This window comes from Lates calcarifer, linkage group LG5, assembly GCF_001640805.2.
Source record: "Lates calcarifer isolate ASB-BC8 linkage group LG5, TLL_Latcal_v3, whole genome shotgun sequence".
NCBI classification, from domain to species: Eukaryota; Metazoa; Chordata; class Actinopteri; family Centropomidae; genus Lates; species Lates calcarifer.
Window position 1 is genome coordinate 2783686 of NC_066837.1, and position 16470 is coordinate 2800155.

General features: G+C 41.2%; 1 protein-coding gene across 2 annotated transcripts in view; it reads right to left on the minus strand.

Annotated features, from left to right (window-relative positions):
• Positions 1-790: 790 nt before the first annotated feature.
• LOC108880792 (complement C3) overlaps positions 791-16470 on the minus strand; it is a 45254-nt gene continuing 29574 nt past the window's right edge. For both annotated transcript variants that reach the window (XM_051070395.1, XM_018672498.2), the window contains exons 15-41: positions 15503-15632; positions 14810-14878; positions 13770-14087; positions 12207-12327; positions 9901-9986; positions 8880-9019; positions 8252-8461; positions 7667-7727; positions 7134-7217; positions 6858-7061; positions 6409-6484; positions 6099-6261; positions 5566-5679; positions 5247-5403; positions 4986-5149; positions 4470-4625; positions 4293-4352; positions 4039-4129; positions 3323-3374; positions 3081-3168; positions 2757-2846; positions 2432-2537; positions 2215-2304; positions 1987-2070; positions 1659-1739; positions 1329-1476; positions 791-1100 (exon numbers count right to left, since the gene is read on the minus strand). In XM_051070395.1, the coding sequence (XP_050926352.1) occupies positions 953-1100; positions 1329-1476; positions 1659-1739; positions 1987-2070; positions 2215-2304; positions 2432-2537; positions 2757-2846; positions 3081-3168; positions 3323-3374; positions 4039-4129; positions 4293-4352; positions 4470-4625; positions 4986-5149; positions 5247-5403; positions 5566-5679; positions 6099-6261; positions 6409-6484; positions 6858-7061; positions 7134-7217; positions 7667-7727; positions 8252-8461; positions 8880-9019; positions 9901-9986; positions 12207-12327; positions 13770-14087; positions 14810-14878; positions 15503-15632 (3291 nt within the window). In that variant the 3' untranslated portion in view covers positions 791-952. The remainder of the gene's footprint in view (positions 1101-1328; positions 1477-1658; positions 1740-1986; positions 2071-2214; positions 2305-2431; positions 2538-2756; positions 2847-3080; positions 3169-3322; positions 3375-4038; positions 4130-4292; positions 4353-4469; positions 4626-4985; positions 5150-5246; positions 5404-5565; positions 5680-6098; positions 6262-6408; positions 6485-6857; positions 7062-7133; positions 7218-7666; positions 7728-8251; positions 8462-8879; positions 9020-9900; positions 9987-12206; positions 12328-13769; positions 14088-14809; positions 14879-15502; positions 15633-16470) is intronic.

Here is a 16470-nt window from a genome sequence, read left to right on the forward strand (position 1 = left end):
CCTGTACCTGAGCTACGTTTCGCTGACGTCAGACGCAAACAAACTTCTGTCCAATCACAAACAAGAAGTGCCCCACCCTTTCCGTAACCTGAAAGGTTTAGTGAAATGGAGCGTCTGCTGGAGTCCAGATTATATCCAGGCCCTGTAGTAGACCCAACATGGAGACTCTGTGGTGCCTAAAAACACTGACTCAGTTTCATTCCCAATGTAAAGTGAACTAAATGCTGCATTTTGAACATTTTCTGTTGTTTTTCTACATTACATCATGTTATAATATATATAATATATAAAATATAATCAACATAATATTAAAAATAACATTTATGTTGGAAGAACAGGGCTAATCTGTGATTGGGTAAAAGGATTTCATGTTCCATGTTGTTGAGGAAATCATTATTGTATTTATATAGTGTAATGTGTAATTTCCAGGTGACAGAACGATCATCATCTACAGCTAAGGAAGTAAAGGGCAGCGCTGTTGATACAAGAAAATATGTGCAAAGTTAAAGATTTACAACATTAATATCTCAATAAGTTAACTTTGACTTCTGCACCAACTCTGAGCACACTCTTGTTTTTCAGGGGGTTCATCAGGATAAATCCTGAGACAGGGTCCAAGACTGGACGAGACTAAGTCACCCAGATGACATCAGTCAATCATCACGTCAGTTTACTAAAGAAATGAATGAACTTTAAGTGGGAGTTTATATAAGTCATTAGCACACATACATTCCCTCACACACACTGTCACACAGTCTCTTAGCCACACTCAAAGTCAAAAGCAATTCACTTTTTTCACTTATCACTTTTTCCATCTCTTTATTTGATCGAAACGTTCCTTAGGTTGGTTGCTTTGTTTCTCACAGGCTTAATAAAGATAGACATGGTTTGAAAAGACACTGTGAAGTGTACTGTACCATGGTTTTACAGGGGAATGGTGTCGAGTTCTTGCTCAGACACCTGTACAGCCGCTGAGAGACAGGTGAGATGCAGCTTCATCAAGGCTCCTGCATTTAGCTTGCAGGCTTGGATTGCTGGAGCACTCTGCAGATGAAGGCCAGCGCTCCACCCAGGTGTCCTTTCCTAACATGTAGACAAATCTGACACAGACAGAAAACACTGCTGAAACACCTCTGAGCATAATGCAGTTCAGTCAACAGCACAGCAAACTACATCCTCAATGATGTATATAGTTGAATTAATACCTCTCAGACAGTATCAATCAAAAGTGAACATTATTATCTTCATAAGGGTCAAATTTATGGCTGAGCTTTCACTGGCGTACCTAATAAAGTGACCACTGTTCTTGTTTTCCTTGCTCTTGTTACCTGTTTGTCTCACTGTCGATGTTCCACTGATCCTCTTTGGGGCCGATGATCAGGTACTGGGAGCCCTGCTCCAGGTTGAGCCTCTCTCTACATCCTCCATGAGACATGAAAAACCTCTTCTGGCCAACTTCAACTCCAGCCTCCTCACCTGGATGGTGGAAAAAAGGAGATATGAAATCATTTATAGTGGACTTATTTTGCATAAATACAAAATAAACCTTACGAACCGTCTCCCATGATTGTCTTAATGTTGTTTGAAGACTTTCTCTTCATGAAAAGAAGAAAATAGAATTAGATATCATATTATTAGGTTCATACAAAATTACTCACCCAGCTTGATAACTTGTGTGATCTCCATCTCATATTTGTCGTAGTAACTCTGGCTGACACTCAGCACCTTCACCTTGAAAACTGAAGCACAGGAACAAAAAGGAGTCATTTTGCTCCTGATGAGGTCTGTGACGATGATGCTGTGAAACTTACTGATGTTCATGATTTAGAGATGAATACTGATATGTTTTTGTAGGTGGAGTTTTAGCCACTCTTTCGAAAATATCTGTCTGGCAGTTTTCCTTTGAAGACTTGAGACTCTGACCATCTTTTAACTTAAAAACTGTTCTGCTGTGTGTGAGTGTGAGTGTGTGTCAGTGTATTGTACCATGGTGTAAGCTCTTGCAGGCAAACTTCTCTCTCTCTTTGTTGGGGAAATCTTCACTGTCAGTTTTGGACACGCAGCAGTCACCTGGAGTTTGTGAGCAAATAAACAGTAAACAAACTGAAAACAACACACACACACACACACACACACACACACACACACACACACACACACACACACACACACACATCCACTACTGTGCTGCTGCAGACACATGCACACCCTCACCCTGTGTGCAGCGGCAGACGTTGTCTCTGCAGATCCGAGAGAGCTCCTCTTTGTCCTGGCTGGGAGTGTAAGTACGACTGCAGCGGTGATCTGACAGAACGAGATGAAGCAGTGATATACACCACAAGACTCCACAGTATTTAAAGCTGCAATATGCTGAGTTTAATGATTACTAATTACTAATGTGAGCTGTGATGGTCAGCGTCTGTTGTCCTACCTGGGTTGTAATACTCATAGACAGTAACTGAGGATGGCTGGAGGAGGCCGACTTTAAAGCTCTGCTTAAGCCTGAAGATCAGGATCACTGGCTGTGTGTGAGACACCTGAGGAGATGAGAAGACAGGAACATCAGAGAAGATGAGCAGAGACATTACAGCCAATGAGAGCTGATTTAATGAGCTATCAGTGTCACAGTGTTTTGTAAGACCTTGACCTGCTCAGTTTTTCACGGAAGAACAAGTTGAAATTTGTGCAAATCGAGGACACGAGACAACATGTGGCTGTGAACAAATAAATTCAGCTGTGGTCTAAAGTGCAGTTACCTTGAACAGGTGGATGATCAGAGAGCCTCTGTCACTCAGGTTATCAACGATCTGGTAGTTATCGATGTAACGGTCCACCGAGTTCAACAACTGGACACACACATGTAGAAAATTAGTCAGTGACCCTGGCTGAAACATGACTCATCTCATCCATCATCATCATCATGTAGCTGCCCTCCTTTAAACCTCTCTGCTGTGAAAATGGGAAATTATTCTTTGTGTTCGTTACATCAGTTCAGGTGTTTTTCAAAAACAAAACCAACATCTCTTTAAGTTTATCTCTTTAAGTTTCTAGATTTTTTAGCAGAGGTTGAGGCTAATTACCATCTCCAGGTCTGAGGTGTCTGGGGTGAAGCCAGTGGGTAGACTGATATCCAGGACCACCATCCTGACATCTCGGGATCCTAAAGCTCTGTGGAGGAGAAAGAGAACAGCAGTGACGTCAACAAGCAACAGGTTTGCTGTTCAACACTGATTAAACTTTATTATGAGGCAGCATGTGTAATCCAACATGAACAGTGGAGGCACTGGTTGAACATAGATGTAGGAGAATAATAACAACTCACTTCACTTGGATGTTGATCTGGTAGGACTTTCCTTCATCTGCTGGAGGCTGTTCTGTTATGGGACAGAAACAAAGGTGTTTAATGTGCAGAGGTTGGGTTTCTTATCTTGTGGACTTGAATTGTATAATAGTATATTTTATTCACTTATGTTACTGTATTTTATCTTATCTTATTTTATTTTATCAAACATTGACAACAACAATAATAATAATAATTTAAAGTCTGTGTAATGTCTAACTGATGTGTGAATACAGCAGATTACTGTCTGGAGAATTCACAGTGAGCCTGTTGATGGTGTTTCTATCCTCACTCCTGCTGGTCTACTGCACGTTCTACCTGCAGCTACCGCCCCTCACCTAAACCAAACCGAGTATTTCCTCACACTGATGTTCTCTGACTGTGCTGCATGTGTGAAAGGTCAACTCCAGAGAATGTCCAGATCCCATTCTCCAGACATTGTCCAACAGAATTGTCATGTTTTATGATGCTGACTTCAATAAAATGTTCCTCTTTGACATTGTTGTCTACTATGTTATGTTTATGTTGTTTATTTTCCAATACATCAATGAAATGGAACAATCCAGGAATTCTTCATCTTTGTTAGAATGAATTTGATCCACTTGTGGAACTTTATGTGATTTCAGCTAAAAGAATGGAAACAACACAGAAGAGCAAGACATCATGCAGATATGAAACCATGTGAGAACTTGAGTTACCGCTGGATTCTTCAATAGTGACGTTGAGCTTGAAGTGCTCACAGGGCTTTTTCTCATCCACCTCATGCACTTGGTTGTAATAGGTCACAACCTTGGGTCAAAGTTAAAGTAAAAAGAGATGATAAATACAAACATTCTTTAAAAATGCATTTATAACCCTGTGGGGTCCACCATCAATCACTGACTAAATTCATCATTAGTCAATTTACATCAAAATCTGATCTGACTTCATGATATCAGACATGCACTCATACCTCCACTATTCCCTGTCCATTCCCTCGAGCCTCCACCTCCACATCAGGATTCGCAGACAACTACACAACAAAAGAAACTGTGAGTGACATCCCTCTGAACTTCTCAATACACTCACACTGTCTGAGACTTCTGCCTGATTTTACAGCTTTGCCACAGGTTTCTTCTCTCTGTCTCACCCTGGAGGAGCGAGCAGCATACGCAGTACTGGGGGTGAAGTGGTAGCTGATTTCCTTGCGCCCTGCCAGGCTGATGTCCACATCCAGACTGAAGTCATCAGGAAGGGGTTTGTTGATCAAGTACCCTGACAGTGCCTGGAGCACCACCATGGTGGACTAGGAGAGGACAGAGGAGAAAAACCAAGACTGTACTACATTTCATTCAATACATAAAAAATAAAAGGGTTCACCTTAAGTGAGAGATCTACTGATCTACTTCTACTGATTAATGGCATTAAAACGTGTGAATGCAAAACTTTATCTACTTTAGATGCAGCTGTAAGCTCATGCCCTTCACTCCCTCATCAACAGAACTGTTGTCCATAAGAAGAAGGTGTGTTAAGGCTTCATCCGAACTGTCTGAATTAACCTCCTTACTGTGCAGTCAACATTAGGCATTAGCAACTTATCAGATATGAAGCAGGTGAATAAACTAGAAAACACAGCTCAGCTGTGCAGAGAGCTCTGTGCTGGTACCTGAGTGGAGCCGTAGCCGCCACCTTGTCTCCGCTGGCTGTTGAGCCATTTGAAGGGTGCTTCAGCTTCCTCCATGCGACCCATCGTCACTAGAGCCAGCAGGGCGTAGCCGGTCGCCTCCAAGGTGAATAATGTGTTATGACTGTCAGGCCAGTGGCTTCCATCTGGAGGAAAGAGAAAGAAACAGAAAGAACTCCTCTGTAAGTAACTGAGAGGAACCTTTGCAGGTGAGCTACATATGAAACAGGGAGTACACGATACCTTGAGCTGCCACTCCAAGTAATGACTGTGTCACCTCATTAGGCTGAGCCTTCCCTAACAGAGCCAGTGCATAGGAGGTGATGGCCACAGTGTACGGTCTCCTCCCTGATGTCGCCAGCGCGCTCTTCAGGTAGTTAGCTGTCTTATCAATGACTAACTATAAGGACAGACAATGTCAAAGGTAGTTTTAACACAACTACTAATTTTAATACCAGTCATAATAGCAATAGGTAAAATTCCACAGTGATACAAAGTAAAAATTTAATGTGACAATCCACTCTGCATCAATTGTGTTTTTGTTGCTCTTTGTATTAATTACCTCCATATTCACATCTGGATGAGTGCAGTGGATCCCTGCATGTTTAGCCTCACCGAGCGCTATGAGAACAAAAGCCGTCAGGGTTATTTCAGGGTCGTCACCTCTGAGACCGCCCTGGAGACACACGCAGGAAAAAAAAAGGTTTTATTAAATCTTGGGAGGAAAAAATCCACCTTTGGATAAAGAGCACTATGTCCACATTATTCCAGTTCCAATTATTTCCAATTTCTGCATATCAGTTGACTTTTTCCTCCCAAAACTGAGTCAAACATGGGCTCTGTGACTGCACTACACACTGATCTACTGAGGCAGAATGACGACTATGTTTCTGTTTCTTCTTCCTTCCTATATGATGTACTGTTGATACAAAATGGTAGTCACAGTATAGAAAGACAGTTTGAGTGCTTATTTAAGACAGGAGGATGTTTATATAATTGTGATATTCACTAATTTAAGTGAAGTGAAAAGGGAACAAGAGCATAGAGCCAAGAGGTTTCAAGGGTGACAAGTGTGTGTGAGTGTGTGTGTCTCACAGTTAAGGTAGTGTCGTAAACCAGGGTATCCTCTATGAACTTTCCCGGAGGAAACTGGTGTGTGTTTTTCACCAGGTAGCGCAGAGGGTCACACACTTGCTGCTCATCAATGCTGATGATGGAGTAAGCCATGGAGAACACCTTCACTGTGTAAGCTGTGATCCTGATTAAGAAAAACATGGACATCTTTGCATTCTGGCAACAGATATTGTCTTTTGAATTTCTTTTGAAAATGTTGCAGTGACAATGTTAACCACTGCACGGCCATGAAGCCAACAAATTTGTCTGTAGTGATAATTTTTCACAGTACCATGTACTTGAACCTTGGTTCCTGTAGGGGGGGTAAGAGCCATCACTTTTTCTGTATGCCAGCTGGTTCTCATAACCTGAACAGACAAACCACCACAGAAGAGTTTAAAGATGGGATGTGAAGGTATGAGACATTTTAACTTACTGATACTGAAACACAGCTAACATCATCTATCTGTTCACCAAGGCTGCAGCTCATCCACCTGTGTGTCCATCCATCAATCTATAACTCTATCCAAGTATCCATTTGTTCATGCAACCACCCAACTAGCCATCCATCCATGTATCCTGTTATCCATTAATCATCCATCTATCAATCCATCATCCATACTATACATACAGCAGTCCATCTGATTGATCTTTGAGTAGTTCATTCAGTTAATCCACTTTCTTCTCTTATTTTGTTGTAGATCTCAGGTTTTATTCTTATGCTGTGTCCTTCTCTCTCACCTCTCCTGATGTATTGTATAGCCTCAACCTTGCGCTGCACCCCCACTTTCTCCCAGCTGTTGGTTCGGTCCAGGTAGAGAGTGGCGATGAGTGGCAGAGTGATTCTGGCCAAGTTCTGCTCCACACAGCCACCGGGCATCTGGATAAGAGACGCCAGAGAGTCGTCACTGATGGAGTTATCAATGCTGTCTGCCAACACGTTGCCTGCAGAGGAAAGGTGGAATCAAGATTCAGTGTTTATCTTTAATCCTAAACACTGTTCTGCTAGTGACTGACCTCTGATGTTGATGAATGTCTCTGGCACTGAGTTAGGCACCACTGACTCCAGTGGGCATGGGGCAAGATGAATTGTCTGTGTTCCTGTAGAATGAAAACAGAGCCATATATTAAAACTTTGATACCTAACCTAAACCTAAAGAGGATCCATTCCTGACAACAACAAACCAAACCAAACCAATCCGGAACAAACCAAATAACACAGAAACTAAACCTGAGCTTTGAGAAATCGGAGTTCAGGAACGTTGTAGTTCAGGCCAGAGTGAGTGCTTCAGTTTTTTAAGGTTTGAATAAAAACTTTTGACTCATCAGCCAACTGAATAAATAATGTTGATCTTAAGTATTTGTTTGATGTTTGATTTATCGCTTGCTTTATCTACAGCCACAGACAGACCACAGAATCACTTTGTTGGAAACATGCTGAATCTTCTCACACTGAGTAGAGAGGATGGAAAATAAAACCCAAAGAAGGTGACACACTAACATGCAACTGACAAGATAATAGGAAATCATGCATCACTGCATCTTCTTACCTCCTGCAGCCGATGGATTCAACACCACACTCCGAACTTCTTTCTTCTGCACCCCATCCATCTGTTTGGGTGAAGAACAGAGTAATTATCAAAGCAGATCTTTATTCAAATATGTCTGTTATATTTTAATACATGCAATACATGAATTTTCAATGAGGATTAAATACAGTTTCAGAGCAAATGTTTCATTAATATTACATTCAGTTTGTACTGGAATTCAGTTCCAAACTAAAAGTTTTGATTTAAAATCATAGTATTTGTATTGACTTTTTCAATGCAATTATTTGAGTTAAACAACACAGATTATGTTCTTTAAAATCTGTTTTTAATGTAATTATTCAAGTCCAACAGTTAAAATTCCCAAACTATAGCAGTATCATAGCAGTAATGAGATTATTGTTATGCTGAAGGAAGGAAATGCACTTTTTTAGATTGGAGAATAAAAACTTTTTAACAGCCAACTCTGTGTTTAAAGGAACAAAGAAAACTCAATAAATAAATAAAAGGGAGAAACTTTACTGTCTCCTGTTAACATCATACCCTGTTTATACTGCAATGACATTTTCATCATCAAGTGCGACTCACCACCACCCATAGAGATTTCTGGATGCGGTCTCGTCCCATCATGTCTCTGGCGATTACCATCACCTCCAGAGGAAGTTTCCCCACCACCAGTGGTACGATGGTGTAGGGCACCGCTACAGAAGATCCAACTGCCAGCGTCACTTCCTGCATGTGTCTGCTCTTAAAGGCGATGCTGCACATACCTTCTGTCTTCATCAGTATCACCCTCACCTGAGGAGAAACCAGTCACAACACAATCAACGATGTTCAAGATCTTTATCATTCTGCATTTTATTTAAGGACACATCCTAATGACTTTACTGAACCCCTGACTTTTCCTCTAGGCACCAAGGTTGACGTTTGTTGTTCTGTCTGAAATGTGTATCAACAACTATTAGAGACCCTGAGAATCTGGTACTCACATTCAGGGTCCCCTGAGGATGGACTGTAATAACTTTGGTGATCCCTTGACATTTCAACTAGCACCATTTGGTTAAAAGTTCAACTTTCCAGTACTTCATTGGCCTCAGCTGCACTAACCCTAACCCTAACCCTAACCCTGTGTTTAGTGCTAATTAACAAATGTTAATGCAGACAGGCTAAACTAAGATGGTGACTATTGTAGACAGTTTTGAGGTGATTCTCTTACATGCAGGTCTTCGTAGTCGTAGTTATGGATCACAGCTTTAATCTCGACCTGTTCGTTCCTCGCTACTGAATATGGCAACTTCAGGTCCACAAAGAAACGCTTCCATGCTCTGAACTTGTAAGGTTCAGCCACACAGAAACCTACAGATATTGAAAAAAGTAAATAAGCAAAGGGGAGGAGGGATTATTTGTATGTATGCAAATGTGCACGAGTATTATCTATCTAAATGGAGGAATCTCTGTCTGTCTGTCCTTCGTCTTTCTGGACAAACTGCTCTGATCCACTTCAAACTTTGCATGTGCATGTAAAGTTCACTGTGCCAGTCAAAGCATGGATTCCCCAGAAAACAAGCAGCTAGAAACTTTGCACAGGATCATCTTAAGTGTGGGGACATTTTAGACTGATTTCAAAGCTCACCACTGATTAAATCAATCTACATTTACAACAGCCAACAACAGCTCTGCACTCCTCCCTTCATGAGGATCATAATGCTCAGTTTTTATTGAATCTGTTTGAGAGGATGTTGATTTATTTTGATGGTTCTTTTTGAGGCTATGGGGTCTATTATCATAATTAATATCATAACATGGCAGCGACATGGAAATTGGACGATTGAATAAAATACTGAATTATTGATAATAAGCTTTTTAGAAGGGGGGCGGCACTAGTCCTTTGAATTTAGAGCTTTATACCTTCAGACCTTAAAACTGATGCAATTATTAAGCCATTGAAAGCTTATTAATTTCCTAGAGAGTTGAGCATGTGGCCAATGCAAAGTTAACATGTTTGTTGAACAACAAATTTAAGAAGATCATTCCATCAATTCTAAATTTACGACTACACTACAGTAACAGCTTTTATGTTGAGTTAAGATATCGTAGTTTTTAAAATAATTCTTGACAATAGCTTGAGCCATTTCAAGTCTTTTTTGGGTCTGACTACGGCAAGCTCCAAACACTTGAGAGCCACAGTGTGATTTGGCACCTTGATACTCAACTCACCCTTTTCCTCCTCCTCCTACCTGTATGGGGCGATGAGCTAATGGCCAGAACTCCCCACTCTGTGATGCTGTCAGGTAAAGTGTCGTCCACGTTCTTAGACGCCAACCTGATGATGAAATTCATGTGTCTGTTATCATCAGCAAAGGGATCAAAAGAGGGCAAAACCACAGCCCCTGAAACTACAGTTTGATTTCCTAATGTTTCTGCTAACAACTTGTAAAACATTGACTTGTTAATAAGCAGTGGCTCTGGCATCTGCATTAGTACAGAACATGAGCATACGTGCACACAAGCAGGGATGTACAGAACAGAGTAACACAAATCAGAGGTGTGTTTGCACAGTACAGGTAAACAGACTCAGTATTATTGATACTGAGCAGTTTATTCAGCTGTTATCACTGACCAAACAGAACATGACGTTACCCAGGGAATTCACAGTGCTTGTATTGTCTCACATGATGGAATAATCCTGTCCTTTAATCTGTCTGGAGTCGTACACCAACTATCACAGTCTGAGTTTTCAAATGTATATTGAGAGACCAGGACGCTAGCAAATATTTTGGGGATGGTGCACCTCATGTTACCTTCAAATAGAACTTGTGAGGCCATATTTTTGACATGGGACCTGGGACATGGAGACCATGATATGCATGCATGGATAAAGTCATGACACTGCTGTTTGTTGACTGACTCAGACTGAAATCTCATGTCTCCTTTTTCAAAAATAGTGAATGACTGTGACTGTTTTTTGACATTTTGTAAAAGTGACCTGCATGGGCTGGGCTGTTTCTAAAATCAGTCCCTGAGCCCAGCTGCACAGCACGGCAATTTAGTGTTGTACCTCATTCCTCTCCTTCAAGAAATAGAAAACTGTCAATTCACTCGGTGCAACACATTAAGTATGGGACATGTTTCCACGTCCTGCACAACAGCTACAGAACTGGGGACAAGCCTCCAACACAAAGGCCAACATGACACACTGAAGGGACTGTTACATTCAAATGGTTAAACAGGGTCATGGGGCCTACGTGACAGTTGGGGGATGTGGCCAGATAAGCCAATGGTTTCATAGGCAGTTAATTGACCAAACCAGTGAACTCAGCTACATTCAAATCCAAATATTGACCATAGCTGGGCACTGTGATATAGGTGGACAGTGATCTGCTCCCTGTGGACTGTCAACTCCACAGCAAAGTCTGAGGATAAGGGAAGCTGTTTTTTTAACTGTTTTTGGTTCAGGGGGAAGGAAAAATCCTTTAATAACTTGTGAGGAGAAGGCCACTCCTCCTCCAGCAAGAAGAGGGATGTGTCTTCTCACTGTCAGGCTCAGATGAAGCCAGGTCCCACAGTGAGGTGAAGAGGGGGTCATGTTGAGCAGCGACTTTCCCAGCACTTTAATCACAAAGGTTAAATCTGCTTTCCAGTGTTGCATGCTGTAGCTGGTGATACATGACTCAGGCAAGACTTACCTCTGAGGACAGGACTTTGTTAGTCTGCATGGTGCACTTTCCGAAATACAAAATTAGTGCTCAGATGGCAGCTACACTCACTAATTAAGGCAGTGATGGCTAATGTTAACAGGGAGTTATGCTAACTTATAGCTGGCAGTAGCCTGAAGAAATGGAGCTAACTAGCAGCAGCTAGCCAGCACAACTTGGTGGAGGTGAGTTTAGTGAGGTGAAGAGCGTAACAGCTGAAGGATGACTGTTTTGATGGATGCATATACATGCAGGCAGGACCTCAAAGGCGTGACTAGAGTTGCCTTCAGTCAGGCCATGCAAGGGCATGATAATTCATACTTGTTTACCAACTTGTAACTTGTTTACCATCTACTTGTTCCTGTGCAGATGAATCATGGACTCTAAAAAAGCCAAGTCACATACTTTCACAAACTAACACTAACACTACAGTCAAATTAAAATGCTGGACTGCGATTCAGGTTTTCATACTGACAATCATATGATTTACACATCCATTTTTGTAACTGTTGTTTTATCACTAAGAAATCTGGAAACTACACTGCAAAAAAGGCAATTTAACAAAGTCATAATGTCCCATTTTGGGATAATGCCCTCTTACTTATCCTGATCCAAAATAAATAATAATTCTGAGAAGCTGCATTTGTGTTTTTCTTAAATCTATCTGTTTATTTGCTCCCTCTGTTGCCCTATTTTCATGCTGATTCCTGCCACATTTGCTCTTTCAACATTGTAATTACATTACAAGAATTGATAAAAGATACTGTCAAATCTTGACAGTGATGATTTTGAGGTTTTAATAAACCAAAGAGACTTTTGTAACCTCTCTCCTCTAATCTTTCACTCACCCGTCTCTGTCTGCCTTGCTGGGCAGGTTAACATCCATCCACAGCCATGACTCATAGAACTTGGAACGCAGATACTCAGTGTCATCCGGGTATGCCCACTCTTCCTCCAACTTATTTTCATCTTTTGGGGTGATTTGCAGGCAAAAAACAAAACTTTCATAAGAATGAAATAATGCAAACTCCAGGCATGATTATTGGCAACTTTTTCATGAATTAAATTAGTTCCTAAAACAAAGTAAAAACAGATGCACAGACTCACCTGTGCCTAATTTTCAGTGTTCACATGACCTGAATTAACCAGTGATTGATGGGTTTACTGTGTAAAAATGCTGAATGTTTCCAGTTTCTCTCTCACAGTAGCAAAGACAAGAGAGCTGTCTGAGAGCATCACAAATGCTATTATGGTAAAGCCCCATTTCAGTGGTTTGAAATGCTATCAATGATTTTCACAGTCATAAAACTATTAAGACGCTTCCAGATGGTGGCACAAAAAAGAAACTCAGTGAGAGAAGTCTGCGAAGATTGGTATGGGTAGTGGAAAAACCCCAGGCTGACCTGGAGCAATGTAGAGTGGTGGTTTCAGCCTGTATCATATACTACACGCTAAACCAAGAAGGGCTCCATGGGCTAAGACCAAGGAGGACACTGAGCATAAAAGAAAGGTACTTTCATTGATGAGCCACAGTCTTTCTGGGATAATGAACATATGAAACCAAAGTAGCGTAGATGCAGCGCATCAGTTTGTTTATCGGCGACAAAATGATGCCCATAAGAAAACAAACCCTACCCTATCTACAGAAAAGCATGGTGGAGGTTCAGTCACACTATGGGACCACTTTCCTCCTGCTGGAGGCATTGAATGTATCAAACAATTGACAAAATTATCATGGCAAGACAATGTCTCAAAGCACACATCCAGTAGCACAAAAGAATGGTTAGAAAGGAAAAGGTGGACTGTTACAAACTGGGCAGCGATGGGTCCTGACCTAAATCCCATTGGAAAAAGGATTCCTGCAAACTTAAGAGTCTGAATGAATAATAGCGGAAACAGTGAAGGGAGCCAACATTTGGTACATTTTGTGTTTGTATTATTTCACTGTTATTCTTTCTTTTGTTCAGTAACCTTCGACATTTGATTAAAACATTCTGGTTATAGAAAATGTGTTAATTTTCATTTATTTCTGAAGCTACTTTGAATTATGTACTTGAAATTAAGGGGCCAATGGTTAATCATTTTGACCAGGACTGTAGGTTGTCAACAATCTGTGTGAAGACATTCATATTATTACCTGGTCTGCATTACGGAGCTCTCCAGTTCTCACCCTCTGGAAAACTTCCACCATTATACTGGTATCCAGAAAACCCCACCCCTCTGAACCCAACCACTACTGACCAGTCACACTCACCCCAACAACAAAGAAATGCCTGTAAAGGATATGCACATCACCACCAATACCAGAGCCCCTCAGGGCTGTGTCCTCAGTCTCACTCACACAAATTTTGGCATGTTAACACGGTAAATCTTAATGAATGGAAAAGATGAGGTTGAAGTATAGTACTTACCAACTCCTGCATACCCAGCTTCACCTCTTGGTTTGTGAGGCATAAGTGCCTCTACAATGAATGTACCATGTACGGTTTTTATGGTTGGGGGTGGTGGGGTGGTGGTTGGGGGAGTCGTGGTTGTGGGTGGTGGGGTGGTGGGAATTTCAGTGTTGAACACTGGGCCCCTGTAAGTGGCACAGCAGTGGAGGAAAGCCCGGATGCACTCCCAGCCCTCAGTGATGTAGAGGGAGCGCTGTGTACAGGAGTACGGCATAGGGATATTCCTCAGTCCGTCCTTACAGCAGCGACGCTGCAGACTCTCCTTGTAGTGACTCTCTGGAGAAAATAATCAATATTAGTAATGAAGTAAACAATTGTTTCATCTCAACAATCAATGACATTACTGTGAAATGTAAGATGAGTTTCATTTACAGCATGCTGGACTCTACCTGCCAAGAACCAAAGAGTTGACAGACACAGTTAATACTTGGTGAAGAAAATGGAAAAGCTAGTAGCTAAAGAGACAGATTATTTCCTCAGAGTTGGTGGAGAACAAACTAATGCTAAAAAGAGAGAACTCACATTCATCAGGTGGCCTGACACGACTTCAACTGAATGCTACTGTTGCTGTCTGTCTGCCAGATGTATAAACAGGCAACTGTTTGATAAGATGTTAACACCAACAACTTTAGAATTTCATAATGTTAGAGTTGTGTGACTGACTTCTTCTTTCACTTAGTAATGAGGGGCCATAAGACACCAAGTGGCTGCATTGGTGTTGAATCAGCAGAAACAGGATACAACACTACATCCACAGCTCCAAGATACCTAAGAGACCACCAGTCTTTACATCACAGGCAGCTGCTATCCACTAACTAAACAGAGTGGATTATAGCTTAAAACAGATGGAAATTGTTAATGAAATCACACAATTAACACGGCAGGTTATACTAACATGTATCATAAATGTAGTCTACTGTCCCAGACTGAATTATCAGACTGAGAAGTCCGCTCCACCTGTTGTCAGAGACCAGAACCTCTGTGACCAGGACACTCACCCAGCTGGGCTTTACGCCGCAATAGCTCAGCAGAGCGCCTCCTTCTGGCACCGCCTGGACACTCCAAGGCTGTGAAGAGGAGAAGAGAGGGGAGGAGAGGAGAGGAGAGGAGAGGAGAGGAGAGGAGAGGAGAGGAGAGAGGAGAGGAGAGGGGAGAGGAGAGGAGAGGAGAGGAGAGGAGAGAGGAGAGGAGAGGGGAGAGGAGAGGAGAGGAGAGGGGGGAGGAGAGAATAAAATTCAGGCATTAACTGTAAAAAAAAAAGTGTTTTCATATAGTCAAGATAATGAATACAGGCACAGGATAATTACAATCAGCAGCAAGCTAAATGCACAACACTGTAATACACAGTATCAGACATGGACCAACATATATAGATTATATGTGTCTATATGAGAGGAGAGAATAGAATTTCCCAGTATTGCTTCACCTTCAGCAATCACACAGTACAAACATGGCCTTCACTGCTCAAAGAGCAAACACTGCAGCTTTTTTACAGAAACCACCTTTTTGAATTTTTCTATTAACAATATTATTTTGTATTATTTTCAAAGAATGTTCTACATCTCTTCTATTCAACCGTCAGAACTCTTTTAGCGGCAAAAGGGGGACCAACAGAATATTAGGCAGGTCCCACAGATGCTGGATCTGATTAGGATCTGAGGGGGTTTGGAGGCCATATATAGGATAGGTACTTTGTCTGGTCGGAGTTTGAAAGTTAGCACTCGAGGTGAAGAGCAGTCCTGCATCTGTGAACACCTTCCTGGCGTCTCTGCCTCCGCCATGAGTGCAGCCAATGTCACCATGTTCCACCACGTCCCAAATCTGAGCAAAAGAGACAAAGAAGCATTTTTATAGTTAGTTATAGTTTTGTGTTAGCACTTTATAAAAACTGGTTGTTATTGATACATAACAAAAAACAACCTGTTGACTTAGAAACAGAAACAAAGAACTTTAAACAGTGTACTCTATTATGTCACTTACATAATAAATCATGATTATTGTATATATTTGTAACCTCTGGGAAAACTTTGAAAGCAAACTGAAAAACTAAGATGATCATTTCACATCTGTTCTTAAACGTGTCATAATATTCATAATATTAAATTAATACTATTAAATGTATTTCACTGTGTCACTACAAATATGCTGAATTGATAGATAATAAACTCTGTGATGAAGTCTTACTGCAATGGGTATTCTAACATACGCCCATCCTCAAACACAAATACACAAGGAAGAAAAAGCAAGCTTTTAAGCAGGGTGATAGCAGGCAGTTTGGAAACTTGCAAAAAACAAATCAGGCATCTTAAAAGGAAGTTTTGCCACAGTCGCCTAGTGCTTGCTCATGGTGGGATCTGTTGGGTCTCTCTTTGTAAATTTTATAAAGACCTAGACCTGCTCCATGAGTACAGTGCCTCGAGATAACTTCTTTTGTTAATTGACGTTATATAAATAAAATTGACTTGACTTGACTTGACTCGACATATATATTATCACCTAATTGTCATCAAGTGTATATAGAGGATAGAGGGGAAGATGAGAGAGAACACTCTAAGGCAAGCATGACAAAGAGTGTATACACTGACAGGAAAGGAAAAGAAGGAAACGCTCATAGGTAATCATGAGATGATTTGAATATGATTAGGAATATGATGAGGCA